General features: G+C 40.7%; 2 protein-coding genes across 4 annotated transcripts in view; one reads left to right on the top strand and one right to left on the bottom strand.

Moving 5' to 3' along the window:
- DOCK4 (dedicator of cytokinesis 4) overlaps positions 1-25,189 on the bottom strand; it is a 530,859-nt gene that overhangs the window by 422,658 nt on the left and 83,012 nt on the right. The window lies entirely within an intron of this gene.
- LOC133765416 (small nuclear ribonucleoprotein E-like) lies at positions 22,543-23,042 on the top strand. Its single transcript, XM_062198982.1, has one exon. The coding sequence runs from the start codon at positions 22,600-22,602 to the stop codon at positions 22,876-22,878; it is 279 nt and encodes a 92-aa protein (XP_062054966.1). The 5' UTR covers positions 22,543-22,599; the 3' UTR covers positions 22,879-23,042.

A 25,189-nucleotide genomic window follows, 5' to 3' on the forward strand; every position in this document is an offset into this window, starting at 1 on the left:
ACTGATTCTTCTAGAGAATCTGCTGATTCTTCATTTGGTCTTCGATTCCCCCAAATCTGTTTGTTGTTTCAGCCACTTACAGCCCCAACAGATAACATCAAGTGTCTAGCTTTCAGAGTATTGTAAGAATAACGGAGTTGATGACAAGCCAACATGTAGAAAAGTGATTTTAATTATTCTAAACACTTCTAAGTAAAGGAAATAAACATTAATATTAGCCCTTTAAATACTGTTTAATAGAACATCTTAAGTTACTGACAAAATAAAAAGTTTAAAATTTTTTAAAAGAGTCTTCTTAGTGAAAGGGAACAATTCATATATGCCTAGACCTCTGCTTATGATCATGTGGATTTGTGCACATGCCTCAGTTTACCTGTTATCCCACAGATTTCACTGAAAAATTTGTATTTTCACTGCGTTTCACTAAAAATACACAATTAACTCAAAATATTGAAACAGTTCCATTTTTGAAACTTATAAATTATATGCATTTTCCTTCAAGCTATAGGAAAGTAACATGTGGTTACTTGGGTTCTTTTTTATTATTATTATTCCTATATCATAATTCTCAAACTTGGAAAGCAAATAGAAAGTAAGAGTAAGGTGGACATTTTATGGAAAGACTGTAGGTACTGAAAAATGAATGGGAACTTGGCTGAGTCCCAAGGAGAAGTCATAACCACAAATCCAGAGACCTCCTTCCTTCCTTTCTATGCCCAGACCCAGGTTCCAGAGAAGTGTGGTTGCCTGGGCCTAGGGGCAGGGCCTTTTATATAGGGGAATCAGGCTTGCAGTATATTTGACCCTGGTCCTTGAAAATCAGAGGTCACTCTTGGGATAAGGTAGACTGGAGAAAGATGATCTACACAGGATTAGAAATTTCACGTGAACCACAGAGTGCTCTTTCAGGGCAGTCCTGAACAATCTTTCCCCTTCTCTGAGACCCTAACCTGCCTGCCCTTTCAAGATAAGAACAGGCCAGCTTCTGGGGAAACACCTCCCAGCAAGAGCTATATTCCCATGGAAATAGTAAATTCAAGTCCCCACATCCCATTCTCAACTCTCCTTCCCTATAGAGCCAGTATTTGCCAGCCCAGCCATACAGCTTCTGCAGAGACATTCATTCTGAATTTTGTCCTAGAATAGCCATCATTAGTGAAGAGGGGTCAGGTAGGTTAATGTTTTCTCAATCTTCTAATGATGCTTTCACAACAGATGTGTTATTGCTACTGTGTGTTCTGGAATATGAATCATAACACGCGGCAATTATTACTGAATTACTTTTAAGTACACCACTGAAATAGAATGCCTCATTAACCAGGCCTGCTCTCTCCATTAGCAAACTAATCAGGAGAATAGGGCCCTCAAAGGAGAATGGGGGGAGGAATCCCAAACCAGAGCCTTTACAGCTTCTTGGAGTGTAATTGCAGGCCATGGCTCCTGAAACTTGGCTCTCTGATTGCAAGGGAAGCGCCAAAACTCAAAATTAACCTTGGCTGCTACCAAGTTCTGAGAATCAGCTGTCAGAAGGAAGCTGCTCTGCAGGCTTCCCATCCCCTGTAGGGGACAAAAAGCATAATTAGAATGGACAGGTATCAAATAGCACATTTTAGAAGAAGAATATACAAATGACTTACTGGGCTTCAAAACTATGCTAAGGAATATAGAAGTAACATAAACGGTGGATGGCAGAAGTTTCAAAACATCAATAATCTGGGTAGTGAGACTAGGCTGAAAATGGGTAGAAGATAGAATTAGAACAATGCTGAATGGTTGAGTATCAATAATATAAGCAGTAAATGAACTCAAACTACCTTGGAGATGAACCATGCTGAGGGGCATTAGGTTCTAGAATAACCAGTATAACTCAAGAGAGGAATGTAAGCATCATTTAAATAAACAAAAATTTAATGAAAATACTATAACTATATAAGCTAACATTAATAATCATGACCATGTTTCAGATTTGCTTCTAAGCTTCCTTGAAGCATAGGGCACACAACCACTAAATTCTAAAGGAATTCATTACAAGGAGCTTTCTTTGATGGACAAGGACGGCCACAGCAGATCGTATTTGGCAGATCCTTCACCAAGAGAAGAGAACTCCATATTCAGCTCTGGATAGGTGGCAACAGAGTCTAAAAGAACCTGGTACCTCTAGGTGCAAGTGATTACAAGTCCTTTAGTCACATGAAATTAAATGTCTTTCTCTTCAGCAGGATTCTGATAAAACTGCTTGTCAGAAAGGTTGAGTGTATACTCCCACCTGACTCCAGCACCTGGTATCCTAAACTGCTGCTGAGGACAACTCCAAACACAAGCAAGATCAGACTGCCAGATAGCAAGGCAGTACCATGTTGAGAAATTTACTGAGACCTTTCTGAAAAAAGCCAACACACTTAAGTGGCACACTGAGAAGGCTGTAAACAACACAAACATTCTCCTTTTTTTCTTAAGATTTTTTTATTTTAGTTTTTGAAAGGCAGAGTGATAGAAATAGGGAGAGACAAAGAAATCATTCATCCACTGGTTCACTACCCAAATGACTACAACTTCCAGGGTTGCACCAGGTTTAAACCAGGAACTGGGAACTCCATCCAGGTCTCCCATGTCAGTGATAGAGGTCCAAGTATTTGGGCTCTCTTCCACTGCTTTCTCAAGTACATTAGCAGGGAGCTGGACTGGAAGTAGAGCAGCCAGGCCTCAAATTAGTGCTTCAAAAGAGGATGACTGCATCAAATTCAGCAGCTAAACCCACAGCACCACGACCAGGCCCCTAAAAGGCATATTTCTTGGCATGCACCAAGATTCTACTCTGACAGTTACATGTGCATTTGCAAAGACTGACACCAGAGTGCATGGCAGAAAAGCATTGAACCTTGTAAGTTTTCAAAATGGGAGCTCCCACGGACCTAATTTAGCCAGTGTTAACTCCATAAACATTCCCAAGGAACACCCAATTCCGATGAAGGCTTCACTGTCACCTCCCCAGATGGCTGAATGACCTGGTTTGTTAGACCCGTGTATTTTATTTAACATCTGCCTTCTTTGCATTGCAAAGGCAGTGAAAACTGATGTGTAGACTTGGAAAGCAGAAATCCTAAGTTCTGCCTTGACTTTTTCTTAACTTTGACTTTGTAAGGATATATGCAAAAGAACAATGAGCATTATTCAAGTCTGAAGGAAAAAGAAAGGAAAGTAACTTACCGTCTTTGCAATGTCAGGTTTTATAAATTACTTGGCAGCATTTGGCCAAATCCATAAAGTAATTTTAAGTATCATGTTTGGCCATGGGCACTTTCCATAAAACTCTAATAACTACACTAAATTTTTGGAAGCATTGATTTAATTAAAATTAAACTCAACATATATTTAGTAACTATTTATCATGGGTGAGGCATTATATTAAGGTCAAATGAGCCCATATGTGTAAGATGCCTATAAATATCTCACAATCTAATAGGGGAAAAGCAAGAGAAGTCACACACTGTATATAAATATTATGGACTGAATTGTGTTACCCTGAAATTCCTATGGTAAATCACTAGTGTTTAGAATATTACGGTATCAGGAGATGGGGGTTTTTAAAAAGGTAATGAAGGTTAAATAAGGTCACGTGGGTAAGCCCTAGTCCAACCTAACTAATATCATTAGATGAGCAAGAGGCACGATAGAAACATGCACTCAGAAGAAGGGCCATGTGAGGACACAGAACTGTCTGCAAACCAAAGCAAGAGGCCTCAGGAAAACCCTACTGGTGAACACCTTAATCTGCAGCCACTCAGACTGTGCGGTATTTTGTTACGTCAACCCTAGCAAATGAACACAGCCACTCTGTAGAGGAACCAATGCTACACACTAAGCAGGAATAGTTCATCTAATTGGAGGAATCTGGGGAGACAACATGGAAGAAATGCCCGAGATGGAACTTGAACAACGAGGGCAATCCTGAACAATGAAGGGGAGGGAAGCATAATGGGAAAACATCACTGCAGGCATGAGCCAGGATCGCAGGGTAGCAAGGAGCAAGGTGTGTGGAAAACACCCAGTTGCACATTTTGGTTACTACTCCAATTTCCTGTGGGCAAGGAAGGAGATCCTTCAAAAGCCACACAGTCAAGGACTTTGTAAGTGTGAGAAATTTACTCTGAGTTTGGAAGAGGAGGAAATGCACACGAAAGATAAATTATTAATCAACCTGCCTTTATGTGTAATAAGAATAACTCTTTCAGAACATTGAGAAGGGGCCAGCGCTGTGGCACAGTAGGTTAATTCTCCGCCTGCAGTGCCGGATTCCCATGTGGGCGCCAGTTCTAGTCCTGGCTGCTACTCTTCTGAGCCAGCTCTCTGCTAAGGCCTGGGAGAGCAGTGGAGGATGGCCCGAGTGCTTGGGCCCTGCACCCATGTGGGAGACCTGGAAGAAGGTCCTGGCTCCTGGCTTCGGATCAGTGCAGCTCCGGCCACACCATTTGGGGAGTGAGTCAATGGAGGGAAGACCTTTCTCTCTGTCTCTTCCTCTCACTGTAACTCTACCTCTCAAATAAATACACAAAACCCTAAAAAGAAAAAAAAAAAAAGAATATTGAGAAAAGCTTTGCAAGGGGTAATGGAGTTAGTAAAGTCTTAGTTTTTATTTTTGTAAAAACACACAAAAGTTCTAAGAATTAGAACATCAACATTTCTGAGATTACATGCTTAGATGTAAGTTCCGAGATACTATTTCACTGCAAGCTAGCCTGAATTCTGAAGAGCTTGCAAAAATAAATGCCACTCTCTAAAAAAGGATGCTGACTTGATTTCTAAATTCATGTTCATTACATAATCAGGTGTCACACACAACTCTGGAGTGATACACATACTTCTAGGAATTGAATAAAAATTGACAGATCTAAACAAATCCTTCATTATCACCTGCTACTCCTTTAAACTTGATAGTGCAAGTCACAAATATATTCACTCTCTCCCTGAATTGAGATTTCTACCTCAATTAATAAACAAGACAGTGTAACATTTTACACCATTAATTATACCATTTATTATTAGACCATTGAGGAAACTGTTAGGTTTCTCTCTTGGCAACAAGACATTTATTTATATTTCTTTAATTTGCACAGCTCACTGAAATTTAGATAATTAAAAAGGTATTTAAAACTTAATTCATTAAAAAAAAAACAACTTAATTTATTAAAGAACACTGGCCAAATACGGTAAGTTTCCACAGTCATCAAAATAAACTAAAAACCCATCTCTGGATCTGACCTTTAATTACAGCCTTTCTATCTATCAAAGACAAATGTCAAAATACCCACCTGACTGCATTACAATGCCAATGGAAATCCAACAACTTCTAAAGAAACCATGACAGTGGATGCTGTAATCCTGTGGCTTAGGAAAGAATCTAGTAGAACATAGAGGATTTCAACTGGCAGTAAATAAAACCAGACCCTTAACTGGCTGAACTCTGCTGGAATCAGGATGCAAAGGTGAGCAACTGCTTCAGGCTTTAGCCCCATCTCATTTATTGAGGGAGGCAGGGAAAAGCCATGGAGAAAAGAAGGGAAGAAAATGGCCCATCCTAACGTCCTTTTAACAGATTGATGTAAGGGGCAAGTACCTTTGCCTCTCTGAAAGGACAACTCTCAATAACAGACCTTTCCTTCTCTTAGGAGGAGACCAACTCCCCAGCCTTGTCTCCATGGCATGGCCAGGAGGCCCAGCTTTCCTCCTGAGCAGAGGTTCCAGGCAGGGAACAGGGAGACTGCAGTAGTGGCTCCCTCTGGCCCTCCCCCCAGTGCATTTTCCCCAAGCAAAGATGACAAAGTGAGAGCATGAAGCGGAGGACCTTTCCCAGGAGGCAGCCAAGACGAGATGAAAGGCTGACTGATACCCTCTGCTAGGATTCCAGAAGAGGCAGCACTGAGCACTAGAACCCTGGCTCACTCAGTTCCTTTGCAGGCCCCAAATGAAACAGAGAGAAAGAAAGAGACCCATGGGAAACTTAAAAGTCAAAAAAGCAAGACTGCACTTTGGAAGGCAGTGCTATATAAAGTCAGGCAATCCACCTCAGCGTAAATGCAGCACCCGGGCCAAACAAGCTCTCCAGGTAGAACTATTGAACTAAAAATAAGAACATATTGATTTTTTAAGCAGTATTGTGCCACTGCGGAAAAGGAAGGTCCTGAGGTCTGGAGTACATTTGGAGGGCAGCTCACACAAATGTGTGAGTGGCCAGGCTGCACATCCAGAGACGGCACTGATTGCTGCTGTTGTGAGACTGCAGGAAAATCATCCCCGAACATAGCACTGTGTCTGGATGCAAAGTCATCTGTGGATGACCCCCACCCCTCCCCAGAGAAGCCAAAGAACAGCCCAATATGAACAGGAACCTCCAAGCCTCCTCGTATTGTTTTCATTCATTAAAATGTATAATATTAGCAGATACCTTGCCAACACAGGTAAGCAACTTAAATAAATGTACTGTAAAATCTGCTAACTTTGTTAAAACCTGCAGAATTCAATTGTGATTCAAATAAAACTCCAAAGGAAATGAGTATTTCCTATGAACACGTGTCCTGGCATGCGTATTGCGAATAACCATTCACATTTACCCCTGTGGGTTGTGTCCAGGGTGAGATATTTATAGCTCTACTACCTGCCCATCCATCTTAAGAGACTTGGTCTTCAAAGACATGACTAGACATGCAAAGAGTGAGACCACACAGGAGGGAATGCATTTAAGTTTTATTTCCCCTGCATCAGTGCTCCAAGGTTACACCTGTCTAGGGAGGAGCCTCGTGCCAAACACAGACTTCAGGTCGCATTCATCAGCAGGCTGAGGCAGAATAAACACCTGATTTGGCAAGTACGGCGCACAGTGGGGGTCACCCAGAAATCTCTGAGCCAAGCAGATGGTGCCCTGATCTTAGGGGTGATCTCTCTGTTGGACTGGCTTCCTGACAGCAGTCTTTCCCAACAGGGACTCCCAAGCCAACTCTCGCCCGGCTCTCAGGACCCTCTCAGACACCTCCACTACTACAGACCCAGTGTCGACTGCTCAGGAAAATCAGAGCAGTGGTCTGCTAGAAGGGTGGCTTACAGGCTACAGGAAGAGCCTATCCCTCAGGGCTGGACAGCCACCTCCCACCTCACTCCTTGCCTGCATCATATCCCACATTCAGAATATACCTGAATGTAAGGCCGGCGCCGTGACTCAATTGGCTAATCCTCCGCCTTGCGGCGCCGGCACACTAGGTTCTAGTCCTGGTTGGGGTGCCGGATTCTATCCCGGTTGCCCCTCTTCCAGGCCAGCTCTCTGCTATGGCCTGGGAAGGCAGTGGAGGATGGCCCAAATCCTTGGGCCCTGCACCCACATGGGAGACCAGGAGAAGCACCTGGTCCTGGCTTCGGATCAGTGAGATGCACCGGCCGCAGCGGCCATTGGAGGGTGAACCAACGGCAAAAAGGAAGACCTTTCTCTCTGTCTCTCTCTCTCACTATCCACTCTGCCTGTCAAAAAAAAAAAAAAAAGAATATACCTGAATGTAAAAAAGAATTCCTGCCCCTGGCCCATCCATCACCCTCCCTCAGGTCCCTCCCACCACTCTGAACAGCCACCCACATGACAGCATGCAAGACGTATGCACATGGCTGGCGCAGCAGCTAACTAGGCTAATCCTCCATCTGCGGCGCCGGCACACCGGGTTCTAGTTCCAGTTGGGGTGCCGGATTCTGTCCCAGTCGCTCCTCTTCCAGTCCAGCTCTCTGCTGTGGCCCGGGAGTGCAGTGGAGGAGGCCAGTCCTTGGGCCCTGCACCTGCATGGGAGACCAGGAGAAGCACCTGACTCCTGGCTTCAGATCAGCGCGGTGCAGCGGCCGCAGTGCACCAGCCACAGTGGCCATTGGGGGGTGAACCAACGGAAAAGGAAGACCTTTCTCTCTCTCTCTCTCTCTCACTGTCCACTGTCAATAAAAAATAAAAATAAATTTAAAAAAAGACGTATGCACAGGTGCCTGCACAAGAAAAACAGTGGTCATTTCTGAGAAGCCCTCACAGCAGGGGATGTCACTGAGGTACCAGTAGAGTTTGCCCTACTAGCTCATCACATCTGGTGCTTGATCCTGACCCAAGCTCAGGAGCTGGTTCTTGAAAGCATTCTGGGAGGCCAAATGATGCCAAAGAGGAGGAGGGCAAGGACACTAGGCAGCACAGAGTGATTTAGAGGCCCCAGTTTGGGCAGAGTGCTGTGATGTATAAGCAGTGGATGTGAGAATCTTATGTGTGGATAGAAGCCACTGCATTACTTCCAGTTATTCCTGCCTGCTTCTTAGGACATTGGTGGGAGTCCTGGTCTCAGTGGTGCCTCCATTAGGCTGAGAAAATCCATTCAATTTTACAAACTGGTAGAAACTGCCAGTTTACATTTACATGATCTGCCACATACTGAACTTATACCTATTTATGCATTTTGCAAGTCATTTATATTACTATTTTTATTTTAATTCCAGGCACTAGTTTCTACTTTACATAGTCACAATTTCCTGACTATTTTTAATGTTTATGAGCGTCAATCCAGAAAATGTATTACTCTTTGACCTTCAGTCGTCAGCCTTTGCTTGTGCTCTCAGAACACCTATGAAAGCCTTCCCCTTGGAAGGGGCTGGATCTTCATGTAAACATGATGACCAAGTTCCCTGTTTTGGACAGAATATGACCTTCCTGCCTAGCCTAGGATCTTTTTTTTTTTATTCACATGAAAATTTATTAAAGTCTTATTAGATTAACATCTAGACAAAGTTGAAATCAAAACAGATTTTTTTCTGTTTTCCCAAAAAAGATTTATTTAAGGAATACAAACTTCATGTACTTCATAAACACAACGTTAGGAATATAGTGATTTTTTTAAATAAAAAAACCTTATTTATTGATTTGAAATGCAGAGATAGAGAGAGGCAGAGGCAGAGAGAGAGAGAGTAAGAGAGAGAGGGAGAGAGAGAGAGAGATCTTCCATCCACCAGCTCACTCTCTAGGTAGCAAAGTCTGGAGCTACAATGATCCTAAGCAAGGAGCCCGGAGCCTCTTCTAGGTCTCCCACGTGGTTGCAAGGGCCCAAGAAATCAGACCATCTTTCTACTGCTTTCCCAGACATAGCAGAGAGCTGGATTGGAAATTGAGGGGCCAGGACTTGAACCAGAGCCCAGAATGGACGCCAGTACTGCAGGCATCAGCCTCATCTGCTGTGCTATAGCACTGTCCCCAGGAATATAGTGATTCTTTCCATCATTTCCACCCTCCCACCAATACTCCCATCACTCTTCCTCCTCCCCCTCCTATACCCATTCTTATTTTTTACTAAGATGTATTTTCAATTAAGTATATACATATATGATTAACTCTATACTAACTAAAGAGTTCAGCAAATTGTTCAACAGTCAAGACAAAAGCTGTTCAAAGTTATTACATCTTGAAATGTTAATTTCACTTTTATAAATTACCTTTTAGGTTCAGTATTAGTTATCATAGATCAGGGAGGACACATGTTATTTATCCTTTGGGACTGGCTTATTTAACTAAATATGATATCTTCCAGGTTCATCACTTTTCTTGCAAATGACAGGATCCTTTTAATGCTGTGTAGTATTCCATGGTGTACCTATCCCATAATTTCTTTATCCAGACTAAAGTTGATGGACATTGGTTTGATTCCGTACCTTAACTCTATGTGAACTGAGCCTCAATAAATATGGGAGCACAGATAACATTCATATGCTAATTTCATTTTCCTTGTGTAAATTCACAGTACTGAGATGGCTGGGTCAGATTTCTGAGGTAACTCCATACTGTCTTCCACAGTGCCTGCACCAGTTTACATTCCCACCAACAACAGCTTAGGTTACCTTTTCCACCACATTCTTGCCAGAATTTGTTATTTGTTGATTTCTGTATGAAAGCCATTCTAACAGGGGTGAGGTGAAATCTCATCATGGTTTTGATTTGCATTTCCCTTATGACTACTGATCTCAGCTACTGAGCATTTTTCATGTGTCTATTGGCCATTTGGATTTCCTCTTTTGAAAAATGCCTATTCAAGTCCTTTGCCCATTTCTAAACTGGATCATTTGTTTTGTTGTTGAGTTTCTAGACATCTTTATATATTCTGAATATTAATGCTTTATCAGTTGCATAGTTTGCAAATATTTTCTCCAATTCTGTTGATTTTTTTTAGTTAGTTGGGCAAATAATGTGTCAATTTGGTTTATTTCTTGAAAAAAGTAGCTCTTCATTTCGCAATATTTTGTATTATTTGTTTAACTTTTATTTTATTTCTTCTCAATTTTAATTATTTCTTTTCTCCTATTAATGTTGGGATTGGTTTGTTGTTGTTTTTCTAGGCCCTTGAGATGTACTGATAGTTCATTTATTTAGTGCCTTTCCAATTTCTTGATGTAGGTACCAATTGCTGTATCCCATAAGTTTTGATATATTGTATTGTCATCTTCATTTGTTTCTAGAAATTTTTTGATTTCTCTGTTGATTTCTTCTATGACTCACTGTTCATTCAGGAACATGTTGTTCAGTCTCCATATGTTTGCATATGTTCTAGAGATTCTTCAGTTGTTGATTTTCCAGTTTCATTCCATTGTAATCACAGAAGATGCACGGCATGATTTCATCTTTTTTTTTTTTTTAATTTGCTGAGAATTGCTTTTATGGCCTAGCATGTGATCTATCGTAGATAAAGTTCCTTGCACTGGTGAGAAGAATGTGTATTCTGCATCTGTAGGATGAGAAGTTCTGTAGATATCTGTTAGGTCCATTTGGTCTACAGTGTCAATTAACTCTGTTGTTTCCTTGCTGATTTTCTGTCTAATTGATCTATCCCTTGCTGAAAGTGGGGTACTGAAATCTCCCATTACTATTGTATTGTAGTCTATGTATCCCTTTAAGTCCACTAGGTAGACAGGTTCCCCTGTAATCAGGTGCATATATGTTTATAGTAGTCACATATTCCTGTTGAATTGATCCCTTAATCATTACATAGTACCCTTCTTTGTCTCTTATCACAGCTTTTGTGTTAAGGTCTATCTTGTGTGATATTAGGATGACTACATGAGCTCTTTTTTGGTTTCTGTTAGCATGGATTATCTTTTTCCGTCCTTTAACTTTCAGTCTGCGAGTATTATTGCTGGTGAGATGTGTTTCTTATATGAGGCCAATAGATTGGTTTTGTTTTCTAATCCATTCAGCCAGTCTGTATTTTTTAACTGAAGAGTTGAGGCCATTTACATTCAAGGTGACTATTGATAAGTAATGACTTGGCCCTGCCATTTTTTTTTTCCATAAACATTCCTAGTGTTTACTTTGGATTTCCCTTGTGTTTTACTGAGATATTTTCTGCCTTCACCTTCTTTCATAGGGATATCCAGGTTTCTGTGTTTCTGTGTGTAGCACATCCTTAAGCATCTTTTATTTTTATTTTTATGTGACAGGTAGAGTTATGGACAGTGAGAGAGAGACAGACAGAAAGGTCTTCCTTCCATTGGTTCACTCCCCAAATGGCCACCATGGCCGGCACTGCGCCGATCTGAAGCCAGGAGCCAGGTGCTTCCTCCTGGTCTCCCATGCGGGTGCAGGGGTCCAAGCACTTGGGCCATCCTCCACTGCCCTCCTGGCCACAGCAGAGAGCTGGACTGGAAGAGGAGCAACTAGGACTAGAACCTGGTGCCCATTTGGGATGCTGGTGCTGCAGGCAGAGGATTAACCAAGTAAGCCATGGCACTGGCCCTGCATTTTTATAAGGCTGGACAATTTCTGCTTGTTATGGAAGGTCTTTATATAACCTTCACTCATAAATGAGATCTTTGCAGGTTTCAGTATTCTGGGTTGATAGTTTTTGATAGTTTTTTTCTCTTAAGACTTTATCTCACCATTCTCCCCTAGCCTGTAGGGTTTCTGATGAGAAGTCTGCTGTGAGTCTAATTGGAGATCCTCTGAAAGTAATCTGGCAGTTCTCTTGTGTACATTTTAGAATCTTTATGTGTTACTGTGGAGAGTTTGACTACAATCTGTCATGGTGAAGATCTTTTCTGGTCATGTCTATTAAGAGTTCTATGTGCTTCTGGCACTTGGATATCCCTTTGTTTCTCCCAAATAGGGAAGTTTTCTGTAATAATTTCACTAAAAGGCCTTTGAATCCATTCCATCTTTCCACACCTTCAGAAACTCCTAAGACCCATATGATGGGTCATTTGATAGTATCCAATAAATCCCCAACACTGTTTTTTTAGTTTTCTAATTTATTCTTTTTTTTTTTTGGTCTGACTGTAAGATTCCTAGAGATTTGTCTTCTAATTCAACTATTGTTCCTTCTGCCTCACTGAGTTCTCAAGACTTTCCACCATATTTTTTATTTGTCCTATTGAAATCTCTCTTCCAATATTTTGTTTTGATTTCTCTTAAAATCCCAATCTTGTGGGAGAAATCTTTCATTCATTTCATATACAGATTATTTCTAAGTAATCCTATTATCAATTTTTAAAATCCCATTTCTGGCATTTTGTCAAACTCTTCATCTTCACATTCTAGTATTGAAATGTTGTGTTTTTTTAGAGGCATCATGTTGTCTTCCTTATTCTTGTTTCCTGAATCACTGTGTTTACTATTAAGTGATCATGGTCATATTAGTTGTTTTTTTTCCCCCTGTGGAGGCTTTAATCTTTGAACTATGACTCTGTGGCTTGGTGGAGTGTCCACTCTTTTAGTGAATACCCAGAGGCATGTGCTGGGTGTTGTAGGGAGTTCTGTTCAGCGCTCCAGAGTAAGGGAAGGGAAGTTTCCAAGTTGGGCGTGGAAAATCTACTCTTTTTTTTTTTTTTAAATCAGAGGAGAGGTTTGTTCTGCTCTGTTGGCATATTCTCATGCTCACCTCTCCTCAAAGGAGACTGATGCCTGGGCACTAGCCACAGTGAGTTCAGTTCTGATCTGCGCTACCACAAGAACCACACAAAGGATCTATGGAGTCCATGCATTCCTCGGTATAAACACAGTTCCTGCAGCAATGACCCTCACCAGGGAATCATGTAGTCCCAAGCATGTGGAGCCTCCCACAGTGACTGTCCAAAGTTCCAGACATACCCTGTGCTTTCCCACACAGCCAGTTTTTTCAAAGTCCTGGCACACAAGGCTCCCACAGTCACGACTCCCAGCTCCCTGTCAATTCTCCCAGCCAGACTTCTCTTGGCTGGTAGCTGGGCACACAGACACAAGCTGGCACAGCTGTTAAGTATGTTCAAAATGGTGCTCTCCCTCAGCTAGTTACAGGAAGCTGGTGTTGGGTGGTCAGGGAGAATGAAACATGCCCTATTTTTCCTCTCTAGGTTGGCAGGTACATTGTCCCTGACAGGGCTCCAAACCTGACTCACGTCAGGCTCTTCCTGCAGCTTTATCACCAATGTTGCAGTCTGGTCTCACTTTACTCCATAGCTGGTGCTGAGGTTCTTGGCTACTCGGGTCCTGAGTTTTGGAGGTCCACACCATCCGTTTAGGTCCACAGTATCCTTCAGATTTGGGTGGAGTTTCCTCTGCTGTTTTCTCCCTGACTCTTCCCTGAGACTGCATTCTCTCCACTTTATTTTTTAACCTTCTTCCCCTAGACTAGAGCAGTAAGCTCACTCCCTATTCCATCATCTTGAGAAACCTCCCTGGAATCTTTAATATTTTAAATAAGCAGGCATCTTCATTCATGTAAAACAGTTGAAGAGGCTGCACAACTCTAAGTTGTCTCTACGGTTCTGCCCAAGCCTCAATTTAGAATTCTCATCTAGAAGATTCCATTCACAGGGAACTGGGAGAGAGAACTGTGGGTTCTACTGAAGATTTCACAGGGAGAAGTGTCTGGGTGCCAACACTCACAGAACTGCATTAAGCCCTGAAGGCATCTCTCAGTTCTCCAATATTTCCTTCAGGTCTCCAGCCACCAGCCTACCTTCTCTGTGGCTTCCCATGAGAAGTCTCAATCTCACTGGCTCTCCTTGGTCGCTCCCTCCCTTCCCTACTCAGAAAAATCTCATTCTATCCTTGTCTTATGCCAGTGGTTTTTATCTCAAATCGTGTACCCCTCACCTGACACTCCAAAGTCATGATGGGCTCTCCTCTGACAGAACTAACTTTATATTTGACAAACAACAGAGTCTCCTCAGCTGGGCTCCACAGAAGGCATACTGGATTACTACTGCATATTCAGTAAAAATGGGCATGCAAATAAAAACAACAACTAATTAGGTCAGAGGCCATGGTGAAAGGAGCCATTATTATCAGGGCATTTCGGAGACAAAGTTTGGTGTCAGGCAGTTGCAGCAGCTTAAAAGCCAAAGATATCTGTTCCAAGTTCTCAAACCAGTGCCTAATGACAGAACATCTCTGGGGAACATAAACAACAGGAGAAGCAGACTCCTGGTAAAACAGCTGGAATAAGGAGTAGAGGGCTGCTTGACACAAGTAGAGGTTCTGACTGGAAGGTTAGCGAGCCAGAATGGGGTAACAGTTAGTACCTAAAAATGTAAAAAGTGAATAGAAGGAAATTATGATTATTAAAGAAAAGAAAGGAAGAAAAAAATAATGGAAAATCATTTTCTTGATATTTTACTTCATAAAAGTTTCTCCCAAAACAGACAAGATTTATAAGTTTATCTTCTGTCCAGAAGATTATATAAGGACATTTTCTTAAAAATTTATTATCAGACCCAGTCAAAAGCAAAACATCACTTCCTTTGATCCCTTCTCCCATAACCAGCTCCCTCACTTGGTTTCCATGTTTTTTTAAAAGTGCTAATTTCTAAATCCATGAGGCTGGAAACATTTGTGTTCTTCAAATTTTCATTCAACCACCCCCCATGCGGGAGCTTATTTCTGGAAAGCTCAAGCAATGTTTACTGAATAAATAAACCATCCTGTTTACTTGAGCTGTCCACATCCTAGTGAAGTCTTCGTGACACCAGTCATGACTACCATTGGAAAACAGAGATTCAACTCATTAGTGCAGATCTTCCAAATATCGAAGCATTAGGTCAGAGGACATGGTGATAGCAGCCATTATTAGGGAACTCCTGAGGCAAAGGGGGATATGAGGCAGTTCTATACAAATAGCACAGAAAGCCACCAGAAAAAAGTTTAGAGTATCAGTATGCTGGTATGTTCACAGTGGCAGGTACAAATTCTCCACAATTTGCATTTTTGCTAGAAAGTTCAAATTTTATCATTGGCAAGTAACGCTGTCAATTACTTACCTTGAAGTGACGGACTCATGCTGTTCGTTTCCCAGAAAACGTCTGCCAAAAACCAAAGTCTGAATGACCGCACTGTGTCAGTCTTCCAAGAAAGATAATGTTGCACAAAAAAGAGTGACTAGTTCATTTTCTTCGTCATTCAAACACTTATGGAAGTGTATTTTTCCTAAGACAAGCAACATTCTATATGTAGCAGAAATACTTTACGTATGCATCCTATTCTCTCACACACTAAAAAGATGAAGGCAGCCATTTATTCCAGCAATTAAGCACCAGGTTAGGATGCTTACATTCCACGTCTGAGTGCCTGGGTCCAGTCCCAGATGGACTACTCATGGACATCCTCAGAGGCAGCAGATAAGGAATGACTCAAGAACCTGGGCTCCTGATGCCCACATAGGAGACCTGGATTGCGTTCCTGGCTCCTGACTACAACCTGGGCTACCCTTGGCTGTCTGGGGAGTGAACAAGGGCACAGGTGATCTCTCTCTGTCTCTCAATCTCCTTCCTTTTCAAATACAGAAATTTTAAAAATTAAAATATAAGTCCATGGGGGGAAACAAAAAGATGTGAAACTGAAAGTTGAGATTTTTATTGCTTTAAGTCACACTACTATCTTTTTTCCTGCAAGTATGATGCAGGCAGAAAACATGACTGTAGTTTGGTGCTATGGTCTTGAATCATGCTAATGCATGAGAAGTCTCCCCATCATTGTTTTTGTATCATCGACACACGTGTCAACCAGAGAAAAAGGCTAGTAATATCTTAAAATTATCATCAAACCAGTTTTGTCCCTACAGGCCACCAAAAAGGGTGTTGGGGTCCCCAAATTCCATTTGAGAACCCCTATTATAGACCATTAAAACCCACTGCTAACAGGCTTCCCAGTCTCCAATCTACCAACTCTGCGAACAACTTTTATCTCAAAATGCTGCCAGATTCACCTATCTAAAGCACAATTACAGACTTCTGACTAGCTCACCCTCATCATAATCATTCAGGCCTTCCCCACTGACAGCAAAATTAACTGCAGATTCCTACACTGACATTTAAGTTGCCCCATGGCATCTGCCTTTTGCATCTGGCTTACCCATTGCCTTTAATCATGCCCTGGCATCAAGTCATACAGAACTTGGGTTCCCCCAACTGGGCACTGACCCCTACAATTACCTCTGCCCTGAAAGCACCTAGCACTATCAGACTGTTGCTTCAACCTGTGGTGCTCACCCCTGGCTATATCAGAATATAATAATCAGCTAGGACACTTTTTTTTAAATAGCTATTTCTAAGCTCCTCCAACCAGAGATTTTTTAAATTAAATTTGAAATATGCCACACCCAGGAAAAGGTTGTATCTCAGAGCTCCCTAAGTGATACTCAGCTAAGACCCATGATTCCATCTCATGTACTACTGATTTTTGCATAGGGTAGGTGTATTCCTTCTTTGGACACCTACCAACTACATTTCTAACCTCATGGCATATTTAATTCCTGCCTTGCAAATTGGCTATTTTTCTGTGATCTCATCTCCCAGCCAACTTGCAGATTCCTTGGAGGCAGCACCATGTTGCCTCATCCTCACCACATACCTTGCAGTGCCAATCACAGGGCCCCACCCAGGATACAGATTCCACATACAATTTTTTCTAAAAGATTTATTTATTTAATTGAAAGACAGAGTTACAGAGAGGCAGAAGCAGAGACAGAGGTCTTCCATCTGCTGTGTAACTCCCGAAATGGCCACAATGGTTGGAGCTGGGCCGACCTGAAGCTAGGAGCCAGGAGCCTCTTCTGGGTCTCCCATTAGGGTGCAAGGGCCCAAGGACATATACCATCTTCTACTGTTTTCCCAGGCCATAGCAGAGAGCTGGGTCAGAAGTGGAACACTGGGTCTCGAACCGGAGTCCATATAGGATGCCAGCACTGCAGATGGCAACTGTACCCACTATGCCGCAGCACCGGCTCCTACAATTATTCTTTAAGTGTGGCAAAACATACATCACATCAAATGTACCATTTTAATAATTATAAGGTATACAATTCAGGGGCAGTAAGTACATTCAAAATGTTGTACAAAAACTTTCTTAATCATTGTATCATCCCAACTACACAGTCCACATCCATCAGCAGTAACACCACCCCTTGGCAACAATTACCCTGCTTTCTATCTCTGCAGATTTACCTGTTCTGGATATTTGACATACTTTGAATCATTTACTATGTGATCCTTTGTGTCTGGCTCATTTCACTTAGTGTTAACCTTTCCAAGGTTTACTGGAGTTGTAGCATATATTAGCACTTTATTCCTTTTTAATGGCTAAATAATATTCTATTGTATGGAAGCATTTGGTTTAATCATTCATCATTCATAGGCATTTGAATATATGTTTACTTTTACTCAAAATGTTCTCCCTATAATGAGTAACCAAAGAAAAGCACCTGCCTACCCCACAGCCTGCCACAAAGAAAATGTGTCATAAATGAGTAAACCATGAGGGAAAAACCCAAGATTAGCAAGTAACTGCAAACATTACATTCTACCTGGAAGCGAGGCTGAGCCCTGGCCACAACCTTGTGTATCACACTCACAACTAGGACAATGAACAACCTATTTTCTAGACCAACTAAAGGATTTGCATTTATATTATTTAAATGTTAAAGAGAACAAATTAAATCAAAAGAATGCAGGGTACAGTCAGCTTTCTAAAATGCTTGTTTTGTAAACATGAATTTGTTCCAAAGAGATTGATATAAAAGGGAACGATTTGAATGTAACAAAAACTTCATGTTTATTTAGCACAATTTCCTCTGAACACGAGGGGAACACATCCTGCTGAACCAAGCCATACAGGAACACACACGTGCACGCTTGGAACATCCACCACCACCTCCATTCACCACCTCTGTGTGTGTGTGTGTGTTTTTTTTTTTAAGGATTTATTTTAAAGACAGATTGACAGAGAGGCAGAAGCAAAGGCAGAGAGAGAGACAGAGGTCTTCCATCCGTTGGGTCACTTCCCAAATGGCCACAACAGCTGGAGCTGCACTGATACAAAGCCAGGAGCCAGGAGCTTCTTCCGGATCTTCCATGTGGGTGCAGGTGCCCAAGCACTTGGGCCATCCTCCACTGCTTTCTCAGACCACAGCAGAGAGCTGGGTCAGAAGCAGAGCAGCTGGGACTTGAACTGGTGCCCATATGGGATGCCAGCACTGCAGGCAGTGGCTTTACCCAGTATGCCATAGCACCAGCCCCCACTACTTGTGTTTTAAGCCGATTCCCACTACTGTCTGTTAACAGCACCCTGGAAGTTCACAAGCTTCAGTACTACTAGGCTCACTTTCAAGAGCAAACTTAAAGTCTTTTAAGATAAAATGCCACACTTACTTAGCATTTATATATTTCTGAACCATTTACTATGTATCAACCCATGTTATTTTTAGTAGGATCTTACCTTTTCTCTCTTATCAATATGTGGCTGATAAAGCTTCTGGATATAGGGTCCCTAACATTATTTTCCCCATAAGTACTGAGGTTTTTATTGTGCAAATTTGTATGGTATGGTAATTTTTAGGAACACAGAAATTGTGTTATTAGAGAGTTGACAAATGGTTATTATTTCAAAATAGAAGCTAAGGCCTAAGACCTGCCTCTTTCTTCACTTTGAGTCAAACGTGGACATCCAAACAAAGATATCACTGTATTTCTAAAACTGTCTCTCTATATAACACTTTATAACTCCCCTGCTCATATCACTCTAAGTAAGAAAAGCAGCCACCTTCAGAGTCAGAAAAACCATGTAAGATTTTCTGCACAAAGTGTCAAGCTATTGTGCAAGGAAGCTTATGTGCTGATGAAACTATCCCCATTTTCCACAAAATTGTCTCATCTGCTTGCAGATCTCTTATTTGTAAAAGAATAACAAAACCACAGAAACAATATAGAAGAAACTCATTTCTCTAAAAATCCCTAGAACTTACTCAGGCTACATTCAATTTTCTCTTCTCATATTTTAGCATATTTTTAGAAATCATTCTTCAATTTATTGTCACACTTAAAATTTAATTGGACTGCTTCAATGAAAATCATTCAATGAAAGAGAAGCAAGATGATGATTAGAGTAAGGAAGTGCAATTTGAGATTAATTTGGGAAGAAGATAAACATTTTGGCATCTCAGTTTACCCAACTATACCACTAAAACAAAATTTACACTTCAGATAAGACAGTAACAAATATTCAACTACTTCACATGATATAAGGAAGTAGTTACCAAAAAAATCTTCCTTCTGTAGCTATTTGACAATTTTCCCTCTTACTGCCCATCCTCCTCCTCTCTATAATTCTACCAAGAGGCAAAGACTCTATTGTCTTGTAACCCCTAAAACCCTAGTCCTATCCTCAAGGCATGAAGCAAAACAAGCCTATCTGGCAAATGCAGGCAATGACAAGAAAAAAAGAAAGTATAAGAAACTGGCACCCTTCAGTCTATCCCTGCTAGCACTTCCCAAACTCTCCATCTGTTATGTATAGGAACCATGGCCCAGATTCCTCAACGACTACCTAGATGACTCACAAAATCTTCACTTCCCCTAAATGTAGATGTGTCTTTCCCTAGAAACCTGAATATTCAGTGAACTACAAATAGCTCCTCTGTATCTGCAGCTTTCCCTAAAGAAAGTGTGCATCTCTGTGAAAAAAAGAGAGGGTGTGGGACCAAAGCTAGTAGTCACTTTAGCTCCTTGTTTCCAACCATGGTTACCAGAAAAAAAATTGCTTAGACAAGAGTTAAGTGGTTATGTCATTCTACCAAGGACCCAGAGAAGGAGAAGAGATGACTTTCATAGAGGAAGCAGAAGGAATCGTGTGGCAAGACCAGAAGTGGAAAACTGCAGAAAAAGAAGAGGTTTAAAAAAAAAAAAAACAGTAATAAAGAGCAGAAAATAAAGATTCCCAGAGTCATTTGCTGCCTCCACCCCATCTAAGCCCAGAGTTTTTAGCCTCAATCCCACCCTCTCTGGCAGGTGATCACCGTCAGCCCAAGCAGTAGGCAGAGGGGTGCAGGGACACCTAGAAATGTCTGAGGTCAGGATAGCACTGAGGACAGAGGAGTTCCTGCCTCTCCACATTGGAGAAAAAAAAAAAAAACAAAAAAAACCACTGTCTCAGGATCTCAAAATGGCTTCGGAATGAACAGTAGTATTGGCACAGAGATACTGCAAACACATTAAGGTTGGCCCAAGAACATAGTACTTATTGCAATATAAGTTCTGTGCCAATCTGAGCACAAAATCCAAGCAGCTGCATCATAAATGAAAACACAGCCATTTCATAAAGAACTAGAATAGGGTGGTGACGAAATCTGAGCACCGGAATCAGAGAATCTGGGTTCACCTCCCATCTCCACCCAGCTGGAGCCCCTGAGGAAGTTCTACCCCATCTCACTGAGGAAGCCATTGATTCTTCTGAGCCTCAGTTTACTGATGCATGAAGTGGGTATAATAATGGAGCCCATCTCAAGGAACTCCTGCAAGGATTATGTGGAGCCTGACACATACTATGTGCTCAAGTAAATGGTTAGGTTGCACTTTTTATTAACCTTATTTAGACTACTATAGTGAATTTCCAATTGGTCCATTTGCCTCAAAACCTAACCTATGCAGGAATATCACAATTAGTCAACAAATACCTAAAGCTTACAATAGTAAAATTTAATAGCAATAATTTTTTTATCCAATGTGTCACATGCCATTTTAGATAAAATTATTCAGTAGAACTTTAAAAATTATTTTATAATGCCATGAAAACAAAATCTGGTCCCAAATTTGAAACATTTTTGGAGAGGCTTAAATTCTGTCCAAATTAGAAATCTAGGCAAAAGAAAAAAAAAACACTTTTGAATTTACACACTCAAAATCAGACACTCAACGCTCTATGTTCCTACTCATTGTACTATAAGTAAGAAGACACAATTAGAGAAGACATATTTTGCGGGCCCAACTAAATGGAGTAAATTTGTCAATTTAACATCAACTTCTAACTATTGACCTTCATGATATAGACAACTCAAAAAGCAAAAAAAAATCTAGTTTTGTACTGAAAATAAACTTACATACAGATGTACGAATGTCTGAGGATCTACCTGTGTATCTGGGTTGATGCCAAGAGAAGATAATATAAGTATATATAACTGGAGATGCTCAAATGTAATACACCTATAAGTAAGATCTTGGAAAACTGATTTCATGATTTCCAGGGCTTCTTTGCTAATTTTAGAATAATTCACCAACTGGAGAGACACTGAGACATTCAAAGGCCTGAAATAATATAGTTAACAAATTTGGACACTCCAACCATTTGACAGTGGGAGACTGGGAAGTACTTTATGCTTTTTTAAAATTCTTCCATAACAGATAAGTCAGTCTAATAGCATCAAAGGAATTCACTCCCTGACCTTAGCATTAAGGGGACATTTATTAATTAGCAAGTCTTACTTACTGAGTGCTACATATGTGATACATATGTGCTACACAGTGATAGATATTTTTTATGTTACATCCTCAAAATGGAACTGCAAGATTCAATAACTCTCCAAGATCATCTATGGAGAAAATGGCAGAGCTGGGATCTGAAGCTAGATCAGATTGACTCAAAATTTCAAGGCCCTCTGCTGCCACAAATTCCATTTCTCCATTGTATGTGATTTCTTCCCTATCTCTGATCTCCAAGCAATCTTCCTTCTGGGGACAACAGCAGGATTATATCCCATTACTGTATTCTTCCACTGCTTTCCTAAGCCATTAACAGAGAACTGGATCAGAAGAAGAACTAACAGGGCATGAACTGGTGTCCATATAGGATGCTGGCACCCCAGGTGGGGCTTAACCTACTACGCCACAGTACTGGCCCCTTTAACTTACTCTGAATGTGTGAAACAAGATGAGTGAGAAATGGTTGACATGGGCATAGCTTTGTAACCTACATTTAACTAATAAATGAATAAGCTAGAACATTCTGTCCATGGCCCCATAACCACACTCAAGAATACCTACCCAACCAAAGACCCAAATCCCAGCTGTGTTCCTCCTTCTTCTACTGTAAAGATGGAAGAATAAGGCTCAGAAATAGAAATAGCAATACATGGAGAGAGGCCTAGCTACTCACTGGCCATGTGATCTGAAATTGCATTTCTTTACTTGCAACATGCAGGTATCATCATCAACTACTTGGTAAGTTCATTTCAAGGACAAAATAAATTAAATTCCAGAAGTTGCTTTCCCAGGCAGCGTGTGCGTCCGGTGTGGTCTTTGTGAGATTCCACCATGGTGTACCATGGCCAGGGCCAGAAAGTGCAGAAGGTGATGGTGCAGCCCATCAACCTCATCTTCAGATACTTGCAAAACCGGTCTCGCATCCAGGTGTGGCTCTATGAGCAAGTGAACATGTGGATAGAGGGCTGCATCATTGGTTTCGATGAATACATGAACCTCATATTAGATGATGCAGAGGAGATCCATTCTAAAACAAAGTCAAGAAAACAGCTGGGTCGGATCATGCTAAAAGGAGATAATATTACTTTGCTACAAAGTGTCTCCAACTAGAAAAGATGGATGAAGGGAGAAAATACTGAGAAGGCAATTTTGTGTCTTTTGGTTTGTTTTTTAGGTGCCCTTTCATTGCGAGTGTAGGTCCAAAACACTTGTTCATGTTGTTTTTATTACCCTTATGTTATTACAAGAAGACAATAAATACAGTGGGAATTTTATTTTAAAAAAAAAGGAACAAAATAAATTAAATCATGTTACTTTCAATCACTTAGCATAGTACCTGGTCCATAGTAGGTATTTGTTACTGTTTTAAAAATAAGCCAGTTAGCTGTTATTAATTTATTTGGGGCAAGAAGGAGTAGAGAGAAAGAAAAAGAAAGCTCCTATCTGCTGGTTCACTCCCAAATGGCTGCAATGGCTGGGCTGGTCTGGGGCTTAAGCCAGGAGCCTGTAAGGCAATTCAGGCACCCCATGTGAGTGGCAAGAACCCAACCTCTTGAGCCATCAACACAAGTATGGGATAGGAAGCTGGAGTCATGAGTGCGAACTAGAAATTGAGTTCAGGGATTCCTGTGTGGGAAAAGGGAGTTGTAACTGCTAGATTAAACAATAGCATCAACTGCCACTTTTCAATTCAAAGAACAAACCTATTTTTATTAAAGTAATATATTTACTGATACATTTAGAAGTTTTCTTTTTCACCTAACTATAACCTCCTTAAATTGTTAAAACATAGGCTGTCTTTGAATCTACTGGTGTGCTGAAAAGTGAAAAGGAATGAATAGCAGACTTAGATGAGACATTCATACTAATAATCAGTTTGGTCTCCTAAGCACAGAAAGGCTCTTTACGTTAAGAAGTTTCACATGTGAGAAGGAGTCAGGCATCACTCTAAAGCACTGAGTTTACTGAGGTATCACTGTGAAATCCATAGTTTCACCAAATCTGAAATTATAAACAATACTGAATTATACATGTTTAAAGTAACATCCCTAATAAAGGGATGGGTCAGTCCACCCTCAGCTAATTGTAATATCAACTACTTTCTATAATATCTTTATGAATTAAATTACAGTGTATAGGGGAAAATCATATGTTTTAGAAACTAAGATTTCTTCCCCCATCAAGATGATCCAAAACCGCTTCTATCATGTCATTTAGAGTAATTATCATGCCTCTCAAAAATCCAAACCAGTTATTTAAAAAAATACCCAGGCTTAGTTAGAGTCTTTCTTTTTGAAACTCAAGGTCATTCTGTTTATGTGGTAGCTTCCGCTGACCTCCAGACAAAGCTCAGTCATACTTCTTGGTGGGTTGGCTCTGAGTAAATGCAGTAAGGGTATCAGGTGGTACTTAGTGTAAAGCTATTTCAGTTACAATTTATGCTATGCAGAGAGCTGCATTTGAAAAAGCAATCAACACTAAGCAACAGGTATTGGCTTATAATTAAAAGAGGAGCATTATGGGTGGGCATTTAGGCTGGTGGTTAAGACAAAAGTTAAGATAATTATGTCCAACATTAGAGTACTTGAGTTCAATTTCCAGCCCAGGCTCCTGATTCCAATTTCTTGTCAAGGCAGATCCTGGGAGGTAGCCTTGACATCTCAAGTAGCAAGGTTCCTGTTACCCATATGGGAGACCGAGATTGAGTTCCTGGCTTCCAGCTTCTAACCAGCCCAGTCTCAGCCATTGCAGGAGGAGTAAACCAGCAGATAGGAGCTACCTCTCTCTCTATCTCTCACTCTCCCTGTCTCTCTACTGTTCAATAAAAAGAAAAAAAGGAAAACGAAAAAAACCTAGAGAGGAACAGTCAATTTAGGCTAGAATACCAGCTTGTTAAGATACAGACCTTCATCAACTTAAATAACTAACTAAGCCTCATTTTATTATCTGAAAACTGGGTATTATAAGAGTCCCTAATCATAGGTCTGTTGTGAAATTTAAATGAGGCAGGTAATTTATACTTGAGCATGGCATTGGATTCACTATGCTCTCAATAGATAATAGGCTCATCGTTACTGTTCCTTATTATTACATTACCAAAGGAAATTTTATTCTGCAAAACTAATGGAAATATTAGCTATCTTTACACAATAAAAACTAATTTTAAGGACCATAACGTCGGGATCTTCATATAGAATAGAAGATCTCTGAGAACATATCATAATCTAAGATCATGCCATTTAAAATATTTGGTATTTATACCAGCCCACAAAAAGTAGGTTTTAACATCTTCACATTACAGATAAAGCTAAAAAAAATGCAAATACCTTGGAAGAAATTTAACAAAGAATGTCAAAGATCTCTACAATGAAGATTATAAAACATAAAAGAAAGAAATAGAAGATGTAGAAAAAAATGGGAA

The sequence above is a fragment of the Lepus europaeus genome, chromosome 1 (genome assembly GCF_033115175.1).
Source record: "Lepus europaeus isolate LE1 chromosome 1, mLepTim1.pri, whole genome shotgun sequence".
In the NCBI taxonomy this organism is placed as follows: domain Eukaryota; kingdom Metazoa; phylum Chordata; class Mammalia; order Lagomorpha; family Leporidae; genus Lepus; species Lepus europaeus.

Excerpts from the sequence above, each read along its gene's own strand:
- LOC133765416 (XM_062198982.1), top strand. The coding sequence starts at position 22,600 with ATGGTGTACCATGGCCAGGGCCAGAAAGTGCAGAAGGTGATGGTGCAG.